The sequence below is a fragment of the Xenopus laevis genome, chromosome 3S, assembly GCF_017654675.1.
Source record: "Xenopus laevis strain J_2021 chromosome 3S, Xenopus_laevis_v10.1, whole genome shotgun sequence".
NCBI classification, from domain to species: Eukaryota; Metazoa; Chordata; class Amphibia; order Anura; family Pipidae; genus Xenopus; species Xenopus laevis.
In genome coordinates, this window is record NC_054376.1 from 89,738,450 (window position 1) to 89,758,253 (window position 19,804).

The following is a 19,804-nucleotide window of genomic DNA, read 5'->3' on the forward strand; positions in this document are numbered from 1 at the left end:
CTAATGTGTTGCAATTTCACATACCAGTGTATATTCATGAAGCGCTGGCATAGCAGCAATTTGCATTGTCCAAAAATGTAGCAGAAACAGGTGGAGGGCCAAACTCTGTCCACAGCCCTATCCTGCCCGCAACGTTGGCATGTTGGGTTGGGACACTGCATGTTAGGGTCAGACCTGGGCCAACTTTTTGTTGACCTATATATCAATAGCATTCAAGATTGAGGGTGGGAAGGGGACAGGATGGGGTTGCCTATACCAACCTACACCTCATAAATACACTGCTATTGAACACAAGCAGTATTTTATGCATTCAGAAAGTACCTGAGCCCTTATACAGTCAGGCTGGTCAGTTGTGCAAAAAAAAAATGGTGGCTTGTGTCTGTATATGTTTATTTATATAATGATACTCTCAAGTTTTTATAATGCTTTAATAGTACAATATAATGCACATACACTTTTACATTTACAATAGTGAAATGCCATGTGTTAAGAGACAAAAAAGGGAAAGAGGCCCCTGCCCTACCAATCTTGAAATGTAAGTTTATTTTTAAATTCTATTGAAAAAAAATATAATTTTCTGTACAACAATCAGAATTGCTGCTCTCTTAAAATTGCCGTATTTAAGCAATTTTACCACCTACTGTGTGTGAAATATTTCCTTCTCCTCTCGGAAGTGTCTTTCTGTCCCCCAAATGTCACCTTTATAGTCCATGATGGATATAGCTGCCAAACTCATATGCATTTCAGAAAATCTTGTATAATGCTTTGGTGTACTGCTGTCATACTCTGCCTACTCCTATGCATCAGAATGCATCCCACTATGATTCTGCATGCTTCTGCTGCTCAGGGTCATGGAATAAATGGCTATCCCATCTTTCATCTCTCATTACTCAAGATGTGTCAGGTCTACAATAAGCTGAACTAGCCAATGTTATTGTAGAGATTGTTATTTTGTCACAACCTTTGTGTCACGTTATGAGTCTTGACAGGTACGACATTTTAGTAACGTAATTTTAATAATATGCTCCATGTTACCTAGGGGTTTTTTCAATATAAAGTTCTGTACTTGGGACATAGAAATTGTGTCTCTTAAGTGAATCTTATAATTTTGTCATGAAAGGTTGTTATTAATATTCTCTTCATTCTGTGTACGCTTGTTCCCTACTGGCTCTGCAGCACTTCACAAGGTATCACTCAGTTTCAAAGATAACAATTTTTGCCTTAACATCTGGTCATTGTGGCTGCACAAAGCACAGATTTCTGGGATTTTCTTATTTAAGCTCAGAAAGCTGTTCAGTACTACTGAAAATGGACTGGCCATGGTTAATTGTACGTGTATTATTTTTACCTAGGGAATGTTCTCTTTGGTGCTTAGTATAATGGGGCTAATGCAATAAATTAAAAAATATGCCCCAGTGCAAAGAGACAGAATAACCAATTCAATGTTGCATTTTTATGGTAGCTAATATAAAAATTTGTTGCTATGGGGCACAATTTGCCTAAAGTCTCCTACTGTCATTTTGTTGGCTCTAATCTCTTTTAATTATAGCAAAAAGGTACAAAAAGTAATATGTATTTAATTAGACTAGAATAATTTCATCTGGTCCAGTAACAAGTGTTAATAAATCTACTTTCATAAACTATCCAGTGGCATCATTAGTGTCCTGTCCTGTAGCTTCCACAGTAAAATCTTTTTGGCAATACTCATGAACACCCTACAGTAGTAGATATGTTTTGCTTAAATATAATAAAAAGTTATTCTTATAATTATTCAGGAATTCTTTGTGATGTCCATATGCCCCAGTAGCCTCACGGCCTGCTTTTTCTGTAATATGTCTCTGTCCATATTATTCTGCATATGTTCTCCTCTTTTATAACTCTGCACTTGTCTTTAGACATTACAAGCAATACTCCATCCTTACAGAATATATTGCACTGCAGTGTATCCTGGGATGCTGCATGCCCAGGGCAAGATGTAGAAAGGTCTAGTGGGGCCATATTACATATTACTACTATATCACTATAACGAGTCAATGTAGATTCTTCATTTAAAGGCTCTTTCATAACAGATGGGATTTATATTTTATGCTTTTATATTTTCATTATTAATAGATGGAATGCCCAAAATAATTTCATGTCGTCTGCTAAGACATTCTGCTTTTATTTTTTGTTCTAAATTTGAATCTAAAAAAAAAAAATCATAATCTAAAAAGCACAAATCTAAAAGATTTACAATTTCCTTGTTTATTATGTTTTGACTTTACAGTAAGGTTACAGTCAGGCGTGCTTCGCCAATGAGGTGACTTGAGACTGTCGCCTCAGGCATCAGTGCCCCACTAGGTACCAGTATGTAAAAATGCCACTCCTGGTACTTTTAAGAGCCGAATTTACGATTTTCAAACTGGAAATTCGGCTCTTCTAGCGCAGAGAGCGCAGTTAGGCTCTCTGCGCTAGTGCACTGGTCCACTCTGCTGCCCTGGTGGACCCCCCCGGACCCCCTCAGGCGCAAAAAGGAAAGCGCACGGGGGAGGGGGGCGGCAGCAACTGCTGCTGCCTCGGGCAGCGTAGGGGCCAGGATCGCCCCTGGTTACAGTGAGCAACAGTAGGCAGTCCTTTGTGAAATGAATACAGATTATAATTAATTAAGGCACAGCTGGTTATTATGGATAGAAGGAAGAGTGAATTACAGAGAGTCTTCCTATTAGAAAACTAACTGTCACGGTCGGCACCCTAAATCCAGAACTAATGCTAAGCACCCAGTTCTCGGCTCTTGCTTCTGCCTTTAACAGCCGCCTTTCACCTCGAGAGGAGCCCTCGGCTAATAGGATGCTGCCAGGTCTTATTAAGAGAGGTGCCAAGCTAAGGGTTCTGGACAAGCAAAGGGGCACGACGGTAAAGCAAAGTATTTTGGGGAGAAGGTTGCAGTAGGCAGAAGGCATAGTCAAATCAGGCCGGGTCGGTGCAGGTAGAATACAATGGGAGTAAGACAGGCAAGGGTCATAGCCGGGGTATCAATCAAGAAGAGTCAAGACACGGGTCGGATTAGTCGGTTACCAGGCAAGGGGTCAGAATCATAGAAGACAGCAGAATCAAGACAGGCAGGGGTCACAACACGAATGAGATCACAGACAGGATACAAAATAGCTCTTAGGAACTCACTTAGGTGAACCTATAATGCACCCTAAGGAGTCGGCGCACAGCAGCATCAAGGACTGCGTGGCGGGCGTCCCCGCCGATGGCGTGGTGGGCGTCCCAGCCGAACCGCTAGACCACCAGGGTGAGTAGCTGTTACATTAACTCAAGGTTGATATGAGCAACTTCGCTGGTGCATTTTAGCACTTATCTTAATAAATAAGCCCTTATTTATTACCCACATTCATTATCTCCTTTTAGACATAACTATTCTTTTTCCTCCCCTAACTAGGGATACAAGCCCATACACCACTTCCTCAGGTTCAATCGCTAGTAAGTGCCCAGCTTCAGTCCCATATGAATTGTTACTGAATGGCTGAATGGAAGAACATTTTTTTTTCTTACATACCTGGTGGGAATACAAAAACCTAATGCAAGCCATTTTTACTGAAGCATGCTCTCAGTCGGAAAGATGTGAGGCGCATTGAAATCATTTACATGGGAACATGATTGTTTTGCAGTGTGTGATTTTGGAAAGGTTTCCCATTTCTAAGAATAGGCATGCTGTTCCTGCATTTTAATTGGGTTGAGACATGTTGCTGCTGTTAATGAGCAGAAATGGTAATGCAGCCTAGAGGGTACCATATATTCTTGTGCAAAATGCCAGCCAAAATGTGCCTGATTCCAGCCAGTAATCTTCTATGCTGTAATCAAAGCATATTTTCAAGTTGACAAGATAATGTGGGTTGTAAACATGATGTGGGTTTATGATACAATTTAATTATACAGTTCTTATTTATATGCTATACTTACTGGCAGTAAAAAATAGAACATACAAAACTGTTTAATTGTTTATATGTAGGTAAAGATGGAAAATACTTTTATTGGCAGAAGTTAGCATAGGGATCATCTGCACTTTTTATCACATGGTGGCTGTTTTATATATTAACACCTTGAATGTTCTCCAAGAACAGCACATTTTATTTTATCAAAGAGGATATCCAATTAACATTCTTAATATACAGCAAATTGCAAAAGTATTCAGAATTTACTAAATAACAAATACAGGTTCTACACTTAAATTTCATTCCGTGCTATTTTTACCCAAAAGTAGTTGTTTGGATAAGTTTTAAAGGCCAAAATATTCAAATGTGGCAATTTAAAGGAGAAGTAATGTACAATCTTACTGGGGGATGGCAAGTTTTATGGCACCTCCCAAAGGTTCCAGTTGCTTACTTGCTACCCTGAGCTGGACCTCCCCTTCTTAAAAAAAACAGCTCCAGCTCAAGGTACTATTTGAGGAACAGAAAGCTCGATTTGTTTTCTACTTTTCCAAGTGTCCTCCTAGAACAGGTGCATATGCAGTACAGCACCTTTTCAGAGATTTCTGAACTGGGCATGTGCACTAAAGAATGTCCAGGCAGGATAGTGCATTTTTTTAATGAGAGGGACATCAACCTGGGGTAACAAATAAGCAACTATAATCACAGTATTGTGCCTAACAACTCAGGCACCCTTCAGTAATTTAACCTTTCCTTTTCCTTACCATTTATTCTCTATTTTGAAGAGCCACAAATCTTTTGGAATAAGTGTTATCATAATGTTCAAGAATGTTTCCAATTCCTCCATATAGGTTTGCCCCAGGGTTTCCACGTTCATTTGATGATACTCTTCTTTCCTGATGAAAAGCAACACCAAACATGCTACTAACACCACCACTGATTAGTGTTTGAGGTTAGGCATTTGCACTGCATACACATTTCATCAGATTTTGGCCAGTAACTCCTTTCTTGGTTCATCTGACTTCAAAACCTTTTCCCACAAACAGTAACTGGTCACGATCATTCATTTGGTAAGCTCCAGATGTCCTTTTGCGTATGCTTTTTAGGTCATGGCTTTTGTGCCACCCTTCCATATAGATCATTGTTATACAGGGCTCTTGGTAAGCTCACCTTTTCTACAGTAGAGTTTGGAGCTGCTTTTTTTATTGGGAACTGAAAGCTATTATCAAGCTATTATTTTCTTCAGAATGTTTAATGTGTGTGTAAAAGGTCATAAATGAGTATATAAAACATTAAATCCTGTAACATCCAATAAATATATTCTGAAAGGATTGTGAAATGCTTAGAAGCTGCTAAAGATGTTCCGGTATTGATCCAGCAGGATTTTAAAGTTGACATAAACAAATGAATTTTGCCTTGGGATAAAGAGGGAGTTTAACTAGAAATCATCCATTGCGTGCATCACACAGCACAGAGGATGGAATATGTACAGCACAGGAAGGCCATGTTATGAACAATTGAATTTGAGTATTTTCTAAGTTCAAGTAAACTCAACAGGAAATTAACTCCGTTGCAACAAAAAATGCATTGTTTGAATGTTCCGAAAAAGCTTGAAAAATAAAATAGATTGAGTACTGAAAATACATCTCCCATTGTTTTAGCTGCTGATTTTTTTTCTTTAAAATTTTCAACATTTTTCTCTCCAGATACTGTGTCCACCGCCTCAGGGCCGCTGTTAGTTGAAGTTGCCAAAACTCCTGGTTCTAACCTTGGTGTAGCACTAACTACCTCCATGTACTACAACAAACAGGTCATTGTTATAGACAAGATTAAATCTGCAAGTATTGCTGACAGGTAAGATGGGAACATCTATCTTTCTATGATTACCATTTCAAGCCTCCATGTCTTTTTGTTGTGCCTATTTATTTGATTATTTTCCAAAACTGTACACATTTTGGTAACACTTCAATATTTTCCCCCTTATAAAGCCTCACAATTATGTATTATGCTCCAGATCACATGATCTGTTCCAAATGTCGGCTATTAAAAAGCTATATTCAAGCAATGTTGTTGGGTGGCAGTTTATCCTGCCCGCACTCTAAGGCAGTGGATGTTCTGTATTTACTTTTGTTCAGAACGAAATCCAGCTTGCTTGCCTTTACCGTTAATCATGGCTATAAAACACTTCCAGCATTTTGAAAAATCAATATGCATGCTTTACAAGGCTGGTAACTCATACATTAAAACGAGTTAAATTCTAAGCTATTAGTCTCTTAGAAAGTAAGATATCGAAGAAGTGGATGGTAGACCATGAGTTCCAAAAGGGTCTGCAAGACCTGCTTGTAGACAGTGTAATTTTGTTTTGGCGCAACTGCAGAAATTATAGGCAATTAGGCATATACGCTTACATTCTTTTAAAGAAAACCAACTGACTTAATAGGGGTTTCATAGCCAGGGGTCTGTAGTTATGCTTGCACTAAAATGTGCATGATCTAGATATAGGCTTATGGTGCTGTATAATGTTTTGCTCTCACAATACACTTACTCATTATATTTTTTAGTCTACTACATAATCAATACATGGTAAATAAATAGCAATACATTTTCTTATTCCATTTTCACAAAGTTACATCGAATGGTGGGTTGACACAAACATTTTATGATCGTATTCTAAAGTAGATTGATTGTTTATTAAAATGCAAGTGCTTTGTCTTATGACCTTTCTGTTTAGGTGTGGTGCTTTACACATTGGGGATCACATTTTGTCAGTGGATGGTACAAGTATGGAATATTGCACATTAGCAGAATCCACCCAACTCTTAGCTAGTACCACTGAACATGTAAAACTAGAGATCCTTCCATACCACCAAACTCGTTTGGCGTTGAAGGGCCCAGATCACGGTAAGTTAAATCCTTATTTTTGTGCCTCCTGAATGGTGGCTGACACATGTATTAAAGAAATATTTTCAGATTTGCCCAAACTCCCAGGGAAATTTTTTTTGAGAAGAAAAGGATAAAACATAGGTGCAAATGGCATATCATTATCAGTAAATCAGAGGTTCAATGTCTATGCAGTTAAGTAGTGTCTAGTAGGGATTACTATAAGTGATTATATATATATGTAAAAAAGCATTTTGTGTGGCATTTTTAAAATGCATAGTTAGATTCCTGAACTCTTACAAAATAGTATATACTGATGTATAGTTTATACTAGAACAGTGCTAAAACAGTGCTACGCAATATGTTGGCGCTATATAAATACATGTTAATAATAATAATAATAATAGAAAGGGATCCCTTCAGCTCCATATGCAGCGCTGCTTATTATTTTAAATGGTTATAATTTCACTGTTTCAATATGGCATGGTGGTGAATAAAAATTGCTTTTTACTTTACATTGACATTTAATTATCATTTTGCTCATAGATTTTTTCAGACATATGTAGTGTGGGGAGAAGTCCCTTGTGTTCTTTTTGGTTTATATATTGCTAATTTAGTGGACACCTCAACACTACAAGTCTGTTATTACCTCATTAAGCCTCATCTGAGTCTCTTTTGCACATGTTAATAATAATAGAAACATGAATGCAAGTAATGAAAGGAAGGGAAAAATATAATCTTTTGTTTTGAAATGAAACTCAACAACAGTAACTATGTAAATGCCCCTCCAGAAGAAAAGGTCCTGATACTATAGGTGTAACAGGGTTAATCCAAACTCGCACACTTTGGCCTTCAAAGGATTGAGAGCCCGGTGCTCAATGATGGAGGGATTGGCACGCTCCCAATCTTCAACGAAGCATTCAATTCACTGACACACGTGGCAAATGAAAGCAGGGCAAGCCTTTGCGTGTTTATTTGTGAGTGCAATGTTTTGTGGCAACAACCCCTTTGTCAAGCATACAGCTACCCTCGAAACGTTGCACACATAAATAAGCATGCAAGGGCTTGCCCTGCTTTTATTTTCCACGTGTGCCAGTGAATTTTTTTGCACTGATACTATAGGTAACACAGAAGGAATGTCTGTAGCATTTTAGCATAAGGAAGGTGTATGCATTGGAAAAGCCAGTGTATAACCATTAGGCATTATAATAATTAAGGCTTAAAGCATAAGATAAGAAAGGTGTGTGCATTGTGACAATCCAGGGTCTTACCATGAAGGAGTAAAGCCCAGAATATAAGATATGTACATTTGTTGTGACATTGTGGGAAGCTGGGTTTTACCAAAGGGTTTTAGTATCCAAGGGCCAGAGCAAAAGTCGTATTCACTACCACCAGCCTGGAATTCTCTTGAAGAAGGTAAATTAAGACCAGGGAAGTGACAAGCTGGGGTTTAACCAATAAGAAGTCAAAGGACTTAGAACCAGAGCGTCTGAATTTTTATTTTATATAATGTTTATATTCCTTCACTGATTTACCAGTACTCATCACTAGAAATGTTGATATGCAAGAGCCAGAGCAAAAGGAAGTAGCATGTATTGTGACAAACTTTGATTTCACCAATAATAATCTAACCAGTCTCTCTAACTTTATTGATTTGCCAGTACTTTGAGCATCAGACTGTGAAAATCATTTTTTCTTATTGGCCTACCTGCTGGGATTCATAACCTTCAAGCTGAGTGGCAAAATGCTTCTGTTATATGTAATGTCTGTACATTGCAAAATCAATTATTTTATCATCCAAAATGATCTCTAGCGAAGCTTATCTTGTCCTTTCTCTCAATGGAACACATTTTAGAGCTTTGTTTCTACTAAAACTGATTTGTACTCCTTCCTGAGTAGTGCCTATTCCTCTTGGTCAAATATAAATTACAAATAAACAGTTACTGAAAAGATCTGAAAAGTTAATCACAGGAGCAGCTGAAGCACAGTATATGTTATCAATCTTCCTTTTAACAGAGCATATTATGACCACGGGGAAAAGAACATTTAAATGAAAACACTGCTTGAATTGATCTTGAAAACATCTTTAAAAAACACCAGAACATGACAAAACTAAGGCTATAACATTTAAAGTCTTTAAGAAAATCACTGAGCATAGAATAGCCTCACTGTCTTGATATAATAATGGAAATTTCAATATGAAAAGACAGCGTACGTTGAAGATATAATGACTGCAGTTACACAACTGCTATAAAATTAACCATTTGCAATTTTGTTAAATTCAGTTAATTAGAAAATGAAATTAGCTGCTCAAGTGCAGGCAAATAAAATGAAATATTCACATAAGACTTTTTGCTAGCACAGTTCTTTTCTTAGTTCATAAAATACGAGCAACTTAAGGTTAAGAATGGGCAATAGTACATCAAATAATGTATTGTATGTAACCACTGAAATATAATATTAACAGTTTGATGTCAGATATTGACAAAGGTAATCAACACATTCTTCAACAGCTAAACCTTAGATGTTGTTTAGTATACTACATTTCCCTTTCACTCAGTAACTGCTGGTCTCCCAATTTTAACCAGATCTATTCACAGCCTTTTTATCATATGGCAGCACACAGTAATGTAATAATGCAGTGGAGGGTATATATTTCACATCTTGTTGGATGTGATTTTTGAAGAGATTTTTATAGGAAACCTATTACACAAAGTACATTGGTAGAGCGGACAACCAGCATGCTGCCTGAGGGGGATCCCAGTGGGACAATTTCTGTGCCACGTTAAACTGGGAATAGTGCTTTTCAGCAACAAGTGATGCTAATGTGGGTCAGGTTTGTACAAAGAGGCTATAGCCCTAGGAACATCAAGGTAGCATATAAGAGGGCAATTGTTAGCAATAGCTCTAAATTAATGTCATATGGCTGTGAATAGCGAAATTGTGATATTGTACCAGATACAATAAGGGGGCCCACTCCATCCTGCAAAGTGTTCAGAAATAATTGAGAGTATTTTCCTTATTCTACTTTGGTTTCCTTTTTTTCTTTCCCCATTAATGTAATTTTATGATAATTGTATAATGTACATTTATACTACGAATATTTCTATTGTAATTGCTGGATGGACTAGTGGCATACTAATGGCTGGGAAGCAAGAGGCGGGCCAGGCCTACCGGGCACCCTAGGCAACCCAGCCGGCCAGCTCGCCCCTTCCTTCTCCTGTGGCTCACGCGCATGCGCAATGTCGTGGCACACATATGCGCGGTGACGTTTTGCATGTATGTGATCAGTAGGGGAGTGCGCAAGCTGGGTGTAAGGTGCGTCCGGTCTAGTGGTAGGTAGAAGATGCAGCTGCCCAGCGCCCCTCAATCTTTGCAGCTGCCTCTTCTGCCTACCACTAGTTCCGGCCCTGCTGGGAAGAGTTGTATTAATGAATTAATGATTTTATGGGTGGTGTAATTGGTGTATTTATACAACTTTGGGAGGAATGGGCAAATTGATGGTTTCTGAGGAAGGGTCAAAAAGCCATGAAACACCTGAAGCGTAAGGTCCACATCTTGTGTGCAATAATGTTTTAAATGTGGACAATAAATGGTACATTTTAATTGCAGAGCATACATTCTGGTGTTCCATGTATCTTCTATATAAAAGGATGATACCAGAAATTTCATTAGGAGAAGAGAAAGCCAAGAAGAAAATGTGAAGCGATAATTAAAGTGGCAGAATTATGCAAGCAAAATATGCACAATGTGTCAGAGACTGGATAGCAAACACAGAAAATTCAAAGCCAGATAATTTAGGGATTATAGTAAGAACAGCAGAAGTATGGAAAGATCAAAACCAAATAGGGAGACTCAAACGAGTCATGCCTGCGTGGAATTACATTTGAAAATAAGGATGTTCTATTAGATTAAACAGTCTTGCCTAGGGCATTCTTTCACATGGCATTTGGGCTGCAAATTTATGTAACCATGTTAAAATATCAATGGAAATGCATGTAATTGTATTTCTTGCTCTGAGCCAAATTGACTTGCAGTAACTATAGATTTGAATGAAACTTCTGATGAAAGAATTTGCAGATAATTTTACAGAGTACAGAAAGGGAATAATAGGCTATCAAATACATTTTATTTATGACTGTTCCAAGTGTAAGATTAGTAGCACAGGTGTTGGGGGATCTAGAGGGCCTTAATGACCCAATCTGGCCTGATTTCTCTTCACACATCCTTTTGGGGAACCACTGGATATGTAGCAGATAGGATAGACAGAATGGCAAAAATTAGAAGAGATGTGAATTGAGAAAAAGAAGCTAAAGAAATAGGATGGAGAAGAGAGGCTAGATGGGGGAAGAGGGAAAGAGAAAGGGGGCGGCCCAGTTCACAGCTAAAAAATAAACATAGACAATGAAGGACATAAAATAATGAAATAACAAAACATAAAAAGTCATGGTACAAGTATGGGACCTGTTAGCTAGAATGCTCGAGACCTGGGATTTTCTGGATAAGGGATTTTTCCATAATTTTGATCTTCATACCTATAAAGGAACAGTTCAGTGTAAAAATAAAAACTGGGTAAACAGGCTGTGCAAAATAATAAATGTTTCTAATACAGTTAGTTAGCCAAAATATAATGTATACAGGCTGGAGTGACTGGATGTGTAACATAACAGAACACTACTTCCTGCTTTGCTGCTCTCTTAGTAAGTGATTTGAAGGGAGCCCACATGGGACATAATTGTTCAGTGAGTTTGCAATTGATCCTTTGCATGTAGCTCAGATTCAAAAGCAACAGTTATGTCCCATGTGCCCCCCTCCTTCAAGTCACTGATGGGTTACTGCCTGGTAACCTACCAGTGGAAACCTAGAGAGCTGCAGGATGAAAAGTAGTGTTCTGGCTATTATGTTTGTCTTAGTTGGCATCAAGTACATGGTTCTGTTTTATTATTACAGAGAAAAAGGAAACTATTTTTAGAATATTTGGATTATTTGATTATAATGGAGTCTTTGGGAGATGGCCATTCTATAATTCTGAGCTTTCTGGATAATGAGTTTCCGGATAACGGATCCAATACCTGTATGTAGAAAACATAAGAGGGATGAAAAGAAATATGGTACAACATCACATCAAGGGTGGTTATAACTAACTTTGTGCATCATTTGTGTTTTATATGGTGATTAAGAAATGTGTCACAATACCAGTTAGCTGCAAAATATTTCTCCAGTGCTAAGTGTATCACTAGTGCTGAGTGTTATATTCAGTGGGAGTTATACAGCGCTTTTTGCTAATGCCCTGAAGTATTTCTGCTTTACTCTTCTGTAGTGTAATTCTTGGGTTTTGGTGGCTTATTCTTGATGCTTTACTCCTTGCTGATTGCTTTCATTTCCACTGCTGATTTTACTCATTAAAATTCAGTTACTATTCCCTCTTCTCCGGTTCTTTTTTTCTTATTTCCTGCCATCCTTTCATGCGGGCAGTAAAGGTTCAAAGGAGCAACGACAGGCAACCTCCCAGGAACTCCTCTGCCAACAGCCACAGTCGCCTGCCCACCTGCCAACATTATAACACCTACCACCACCCTGATCATTGCAGGACGCCAGCCATGAAATGCCAGAAAGCACCTCCTCAAAAACTGCTTCGTAATATGCCACCCCCATTATAATCCTGGCTTTTCCTTTAAAGGGTCACAAAGAGCAAAACATGAAAATTGGTCGGACATCATATTCATCCTACACTATTAAAGGAGAAGTACAAAAAAACCCTACCCCTCTACCCTATATAGTACCCCCTTCCTCCCCCCCCCAGCTTAGCTGTTACCCGGGCAAATGCCCCTATCTTTTTACTTACCCCTCAGTGCAGATTCACAGCATCGGAGTTCAAGGGCGCCATTTTCTTCTTCGTTCTTCATCGGGTCTTCTTCTGGCGCTTCGGCAATTTTCGTTACCTAAGGACTGCTTCAACTGCACATGCACCAATACTTCCCGATGAAGACTGAAGAGAAGAAGATGGCTGCCGTGAACTCCGATGCCGCAAATCTGCACCAAGGGGTAAATAAAAAGTTAGGGGCATTTGCCCGGGGTAGCCGCTAGACTGGGGGGGGAGGAGGGTCTATGTAGGGGAGGGGAGTAGAGGTTTTTTCAATAAGGGGTTTACTTCTCCTTTAAGTACAGTTTGAGATTGTAATGGCAGAGTTTCTTGAGACTCTGCCAGCAGGGCCAATGAGGCAGTGTCCCAACTAACACTGGCTCATGTCATGACTCATCAGTCATTGGCAGATAGTGGGAGTTTTTCCTCAACAAAAGCTCAAGGCTCTTAGGTTTGTTAACAATATGTAATGCTATTCCTGCTGCCCCCCCCCAAACACACACACACGGGCGTGACGTGTGGGTCCTGGGCAGCTGGCAACATTACAAACTACCTAAAGACATGATGTTGAGCAAACGTAAAATATGATTTATCCCAAGGCTTTAGCCTTCACTGTACATCTAACTGTATATACACATTATATTCTTTTGCATCCCACGTGTGACCACTTTTCATTAACAGCTTTTGGTATCCCTTTAATCACCCGCTTCTATTTTTTACATGCTTTCCCATTCCAGGCATTAAAGCTTTCTTTTATTTTATCACCTTTCCCCGCTATCAAGAAATATATAAAATGTTTTCTGGTGTTAGCACGTTCTGTGGTTTTTCCTTGTGAAAGTGTGACTGGATGCGTGTGCAGTGTAATGCATTTCATTGCCTGTGGGTTGCGGAGAAACTAAAAATAGATGTTCTATGAAGAGCCATTTAGTCTAAGCAGTTCCCTTTTATTATTAGATTCACTAATATTTCTGATTCATACTGAAATCAATATGTGAGTATATATATATATAGCTCAGACGTAAATAATTTTCATGGCTCCCAATTTATTCCATACTGTATATGTGGTGATATTGGGTGGTGTAGCTCACAAACCTAGAGCCATTGACTCAGTATCCCAAGCTGTCATGCTGTCCCACCACTGCTTTGCTATCCTGCAATGCAGCTTAGCATACACTGGGGTTTGGATGTCTGTTAGTTACAGTATCAGCAAAGTGCTTCTTGTATGTGGCCTTAGCTACTGTAGGTGCTCCGTGTAGGTTTATATTAACTGATCTTCTTAAAAGTTCGGTTTGTTGATCAGAAATGCTATTCTAGTGGAGACCCATTCTAGTTTTACTTCAGTTAGACGGGTCTGAGGATATGTCCTTAGTATACTGGCATACTGTCACGGAATCATGCAGAATTACTTTAATAATTGTAATGGGTACCAATATATATGTCTCTGTGTGTGTGTGTGTGTGTGTGTGTGTGTGTGTGTGTGTGTGTGTGTGTGTGTGTGTGTGTGTGTGTGTGTGTGTGTGTGTGTGTGTGTGTGTGTGTGTGTGTGGTGTGTGTGTGTGTGTGTGTGTGTGTGTGTGTGTGTGTGTGTGTGTGTGTGTGTGTGTGTGTGTATATATATAGATAGATAGATAGATATAGATATATATAATATCCGCCCCTTCTTCTCTTGTTCATTGGATACTTAACAACACATACAACATCATGTTAGGATCCTTGATTTATATTTTAGCCTCTTGATGGTGTCTAATGATGTCATGTAAGAGAAATACAGAATATAATATATGTCTCCTTTCTCGCAGCAGCATTGGTTTCTTCATCCTTCTCTCCTACCTCCATGAGTGCGTACAGCTTGAGTTCTCTCAATACGGGGACTTTACCTCGTAGCCTGTATCCAACCAGCCCTCGTGGGACACTAATGAGGCGAAGAATGAAAAAGAAAGACTTCAAAAGTTCCTGTAAGTCCTTTAAATAGAATGAGATGAAAAATGTTTCCCAACTAAATCACCAAAATTTCTACCCCCTCGTTCAAAGGCTTTGCTTGCTTTGATTGACTAAACCATAGTAGCATTAACCCACATATGTGTATTTTCTATCATAAGAATCCCAAGTTACTGACACTAAACCTAAAGTTCATATATATTATTATATATTTTGCTGTAGTGGTTGCTGCAAAATCTGTCATCAAAACAGAGTTTGCATGTTAAATGGTAGCAGTAAGTATGAGTGTTTAGAGATCTCTTTTACAGATGTCATGGCTTCAATTTAAATGCCACATGTTGGCATATTTTATACATAAGGATGAATAATGCTTGTTCATAACATAAAGTAAAGCACCAAACTGTTCATCTATGAAAGGTCACACTGAGTAAAGGCAGCTTTTGCCTTAGATTTATGTATACAATTTGAATGTTCTTAATGAAGCCGTTCATGTTGTTTTCCTTTTAATGTTGAAGGTCAAAACTGAGAAGAAATTAAAAAGCTTATATTGTTCAAGGAGTAAAAACTATCCATCTTTCATAATAGACAATGTGATGCTATGTTTGTAAAGACACACAACATGGCATTATATTATAAATAAAATTCTATTTTGATGATCAGTCTGAGAAACAACATATTTGTGCATTAGTGCAGAGCTAGCGGATTACTACAGTCAACAATAGACAAGAGGTAGAAGGTGACAATGAAGTCAAAAGAAGTCAAAGAAATGGATAAATAATTTGGTGGCAGTACAGTCTTTAATCCACCCTGATGGATGACCTACCCCAAACATACGCAGTGTAGGCTTCAGATTCACACAAATATAGATTGCTTTCCAGAAATAATACTAGTGAGGAGCACATGAATTCTGTTGCTGGTAGAAAGATCTGTTCATTCAGTTTAGTATTGTTAGGTTTCTCATTGCTTTAAGAAATAATTAGTAGCACAAAGTATTCTGCTAATAGGAGCTTGTATCATGAGCCAATTTTCTGCTGGCAGTTCTCCAAGGTGCTGATGTGTTGGGATGTTTGTTTGAAAGAGCTCAAATGCCCCCATACTTATAGTGAGGCTGATTTGCAAGAGTAGTGATATTGAGCCTGTGGCTCTTTAGCTGTTGATAAACTGATGGCTTTATCATCCTATCACCAGCTACAAGGGGTTGTATTTAACAGAGAATATCCCCATGCAGAATAAATAGTTTGGGGTGCAGTCTCTGCAGTGCTGTATAACCAATGTTTATCAACTGACTGGGCAGTGTTATTGTTGAGCTGGGTGTTGCCATGTTGTGATTATGCATGTGACATCATGGGGGGAGGAGCTCAAGTACCGTGTGATGTTTTGGGAGGATTTGTTACATAAACTGCTATATTTGTCCTCTATTGAAATCACTAAAGCTGCCCATGTTAGTACCAACACAAAGCTATATGACACCAGGTTTGCAAAATCTAAGTATGTTCTCTGTTACAAAAATATATTTGTATTTTCAAATGTTCATAACAGCATGGTACAAATGTATACTGTACATGTATAAAGACATTTATTTAATGAACCATGATCATGTTTATGCCAAGTGTAGATGGCATGCCATGCTAAATGAGGCAAAGAACACACTCCTCACTTGAAAATAAATGGATGCAAAATAAAATGAGCCCAGTAATATTTAATAACCACTTGAGCAGGATGTAGGTCTATTTCACATGGAGCAACTAAAGAATACTGTGGATCTTGTCATAATATTTTATAGCCAGTTGAGCAACATGTAGGCCTTTATAACTTGGAACATGCATGAACAATGTATATCAAAATCATAATATTTAATATATACTTGAATATCATTAAAACATCACAGTGCAGATCTAGTCTATACTTTATAGTCACTATGAGTCTGTGCTAGATCTACATGATGTACTGAATGTGATATGTCACAAGGATCTACATTAAATAAACACAGGAAGCAGCTCCTTTATGCTGGAAGCTCTTTGACATATGGGGGCAGTTGGAAGCCTTAGTACTTCAAAACAGAAATTCTTTAAAGCAGGCAGTGTGCAGAGTGCAAATATAGTCTGTTTTTTGCACTTTGCAAATTGCCTTCCTCTTTCTCGATGAACAGATACATGGTACAGCTAGATGTGGGGCAGAAGTGCTCTCTGCATGACCACTGAAAGGTGTGCTTTAGTGCTTCTGCACTTGGGCTTTATAATGAACCCTCTTTTGTTCATATACTTGTTATTTAAGAGTAAAGGTGGCCATACATGCTACATACATAAATACATACATACATACATGCTAGAATCACTATCTTTCCCACAACCATTGGTCGTACCAAAGATCTTTCATCCACTCTTCTAATGTTAAGAGCTGAATCATCAGATATGCAGATAAAAGCAAAAATAATTCTTTAGCTTTGATGATTCAGTATTAACATTATGATGTTCACGAACCTTCAGGTGTCTGATCCAAATTTTCAGTGCTGCCTGATCCGCAAGATGGATATCCAAAGCTTTTTACCAATATTGGTCACCTTATATACCACCACACATGTAACGATTATTGTATGAATGATCTTTCGTATGATAATATCGATGCATCTATGGCCACCTTAAGTGATAACTTGATGTTAAGGAAAGTTGAAGACATGACTTATCATTATGTGCTTAGACTTCTTCCTAGAACAAGGCAGTGAGATGCCTGCTCATCTTTTTGATGATAAATATAATTTTTTTAAAAAAAAACGTAGGGCACAAAGAAATTGATTGTTTTACAACTACAGATAATTCTATTTTTTAGTCTGTATTATAAGGGATTTTTATTCCCTTTATTAACGTCCGGGTAAAAGTGACGTCATTACCGGTTAAAAGTGACGTCACTTCTGGTTTTTGCGGATGCCGGGTCGGGGGGTAAGCCAGCTGTTTGCAGGCTTTGTCAGCTAGTGGGTCCGGGTGGCAGGGCATTCTGGATGGTGGTTGTGGGTTGGCTTGCACATCTTCGGGCTCTGGTCGGCATGGGTCTGCCTGATTGGACCTGTGCAGGACTTTACCAGGAGCGGAATCTGAACCGTTACAATTTTGCTACAATTAGTTAATACATTTTTCAGCAGCATCTGTGGAATATTAGCAACTATTGTATCAATTTTTTCTAACAGCTGCCTTTAAAGGGGACATATAGCATACATTTTCACAATGCATCAAACCATGTATGTAAACCGTCTGTAATAGTTTGAAAACTGTACTCAGCCCTCCCCCTTTGCAATTTCCTGTCCAAGACTTTCCACTATCTGACTCTGCAGCCACCAGTGAGGGAGGAGTGGGCGTTTTTGTGATATCACAATGAGTCCTTCCCTGCAGACATCTGTTAACCCTTACTGCTTGTTTTACCTTCCCTGAACTGCTCCTTTCTCTCCTTCTCTGTCCTGTTCCTTTCCCTCCTCCCCTCCCTGCACTGTTCATTTCCCTCTCTGCCCTGTTCATTTAACCTCTCCCAGTTATAGAGTCCCCCCTCCCAGAGCTGCTTTAGAAGGTGAAAAATTAAACTTTACACTTCAATATTAGAAAAACACTCACAAATAGAAAATAGAAAGTAATTGAAAAATGTCTTTATTTCTGGTGAACTATCTGAAACCAAATTAACTGAAAAAAGTGTTTGAAGGTGAACAGCCCCTTAAAATAAAAAATTGTAATTTACTAATCCTTAGGAATCCCTTGTACCCTTGCATTTTTTGAATGGCCTAAGCCTAATTTATCTTTGGTGGGTTTTATTTTATGGCTCTCAAAGTCCTTGCTCTGGGTGGCCATAAAGTAAATCAAAAACATAATGAATTGTAAATCTCAAACCTGTATAGGATGTCCATTGTCATCCACACCAAATGTTCATAGACATACCTGACCATATAAAGATACTGCAGAGTTGATGTTGGGTAAATACCAAAATTATTTTGTTAATATAGAGTTGTGTTCTGCATTCTCTAAATATCAACTTAACAGACAAGAGGGCTGAGAAAATAAGAAAATATTTTTATTATTTTTGTTATAACATTGAAACACTTTGTCTATTGTACCATCAATCTTCTCCCCTGACCAACAGTGATTACTAGCAAAGTCTGTGACCCTCAATAACTCTCCTACAAACTTGCACTGCAAAGTATTTTGGGTAAGTAGCAAGGCAAGTACATTAAGACCATCATTTCTTATATAGTTCAGAAGTCAGAATCATTGTTGCTATTCATTGTAATAGGGAAAAATGCAACAACAACAAATAGACTGTAATGTGTTAGCACAAACCTCTTTACTGTTTTACTTTTGTGATATCGGGAAAGCATCTCAAAAATATGTTTCACACGTAATGTGTCTTAATGGAAGGTTCCGTTTTAGAATTAATTTGTGTTTCCATTATCACTAATGTAATAGCATTATGTAAGAAGGACTTTACTTGCCTGTTTTGAGGGAATATTGAGTACAATGCAATGCCAAACAGGTCTCATTTAAACTCCTTAAATGTTTCCTTCATTTTGAGTTTTATAGCAGAACAAAGATGTTCCCATAGACCAGTTTCCGTGCTTGTTTTTTCTTCAGAATATGCTAAACTAGTTGTTGTTTAAAGTTTAGCTTGATGAACTAGAGACTATACTTATGTGACTTATCTGTAAACACTTGTATTTATTTTCATACAAAAATAGATTTACTTTGTGCTAAAGATGGGCTAAAACAATGTAGTTTCACCCAGTTTCATTCAGCTTCCGCATCCACAGAGACATTCAGTGAATACCCAATAAGCAATCTAGTGGAAGTAGTTATTTATGTGTAATCAGATCATGATGGCTTTATAGCAGTGTTTGAGTTTAGGATGGATGAACAAAGGAAATTAAGTTTAATCCAATGAATATACAGTAGCTCATTGGTGTCCAAACTTTTTGCAAAGAGGGCCAGATTGGTGAGGTGAAATGTGTGGGGGTCGTCACTATGTGCCAGTCATGTCTATTACTAAGACCTTCAGCACACAGGCAGCAGTATAGACCAAGTGGCAGACCATTTCACTAATGTGCCTTAATATTACTGCTACGGCTACGTGATTCCTGATTGCATGGTGCTGGGGGCAACATTATTATTAATTTCATTGATGGAGGCTGAGGGCCGGTGTAAATTTGAAAACGGGCTGCAATTGGCCCCCGGGCCTG

At 38.3% G+C, this 19,804-nt stretch overlaps 1 protein-coding gene across 17 annotated transcripts in view; it reads left to right on the plus strand.

Moving 5' to 3' along the window:
* The window catches only part of grip1.S (glutamate receptor interacting protein 1 S homeolog), a 260,071-nt gene that overhangs the window by 217,802 nt on the left and 22,465 nt on the right, over nt 1–19,804 (plus strand). For 8 of the 17 annotated variants that reach the window (XM_041588620.1, XM_041588618.1, XM_041588627.1 and 5 more), the window contains exons 8-11: nt 5,621–5,768; nt 6,646–6,815; nt 12,270–12,431; nt 14,457–14,612. In XM_041588620.1, coding sequence (XP_041444554.1) covers nt 5,621–5,768; nt 6,646–6,815; nt 12,270–12,431; nt 14,457–14,612 — 636 coding nt within the window. The remainder of the gene's footprint in view (nt 1–5,620; nt 5,769–6,645; nt 6,816–12,269; nt 12,432–14,456; nt 14,613–19,804) is intronic. The other 9 variants (XM_041588624.1, XM_018255986.2, XM_041588626.1 and 6 more) reach the window with 3 other exon arrangements.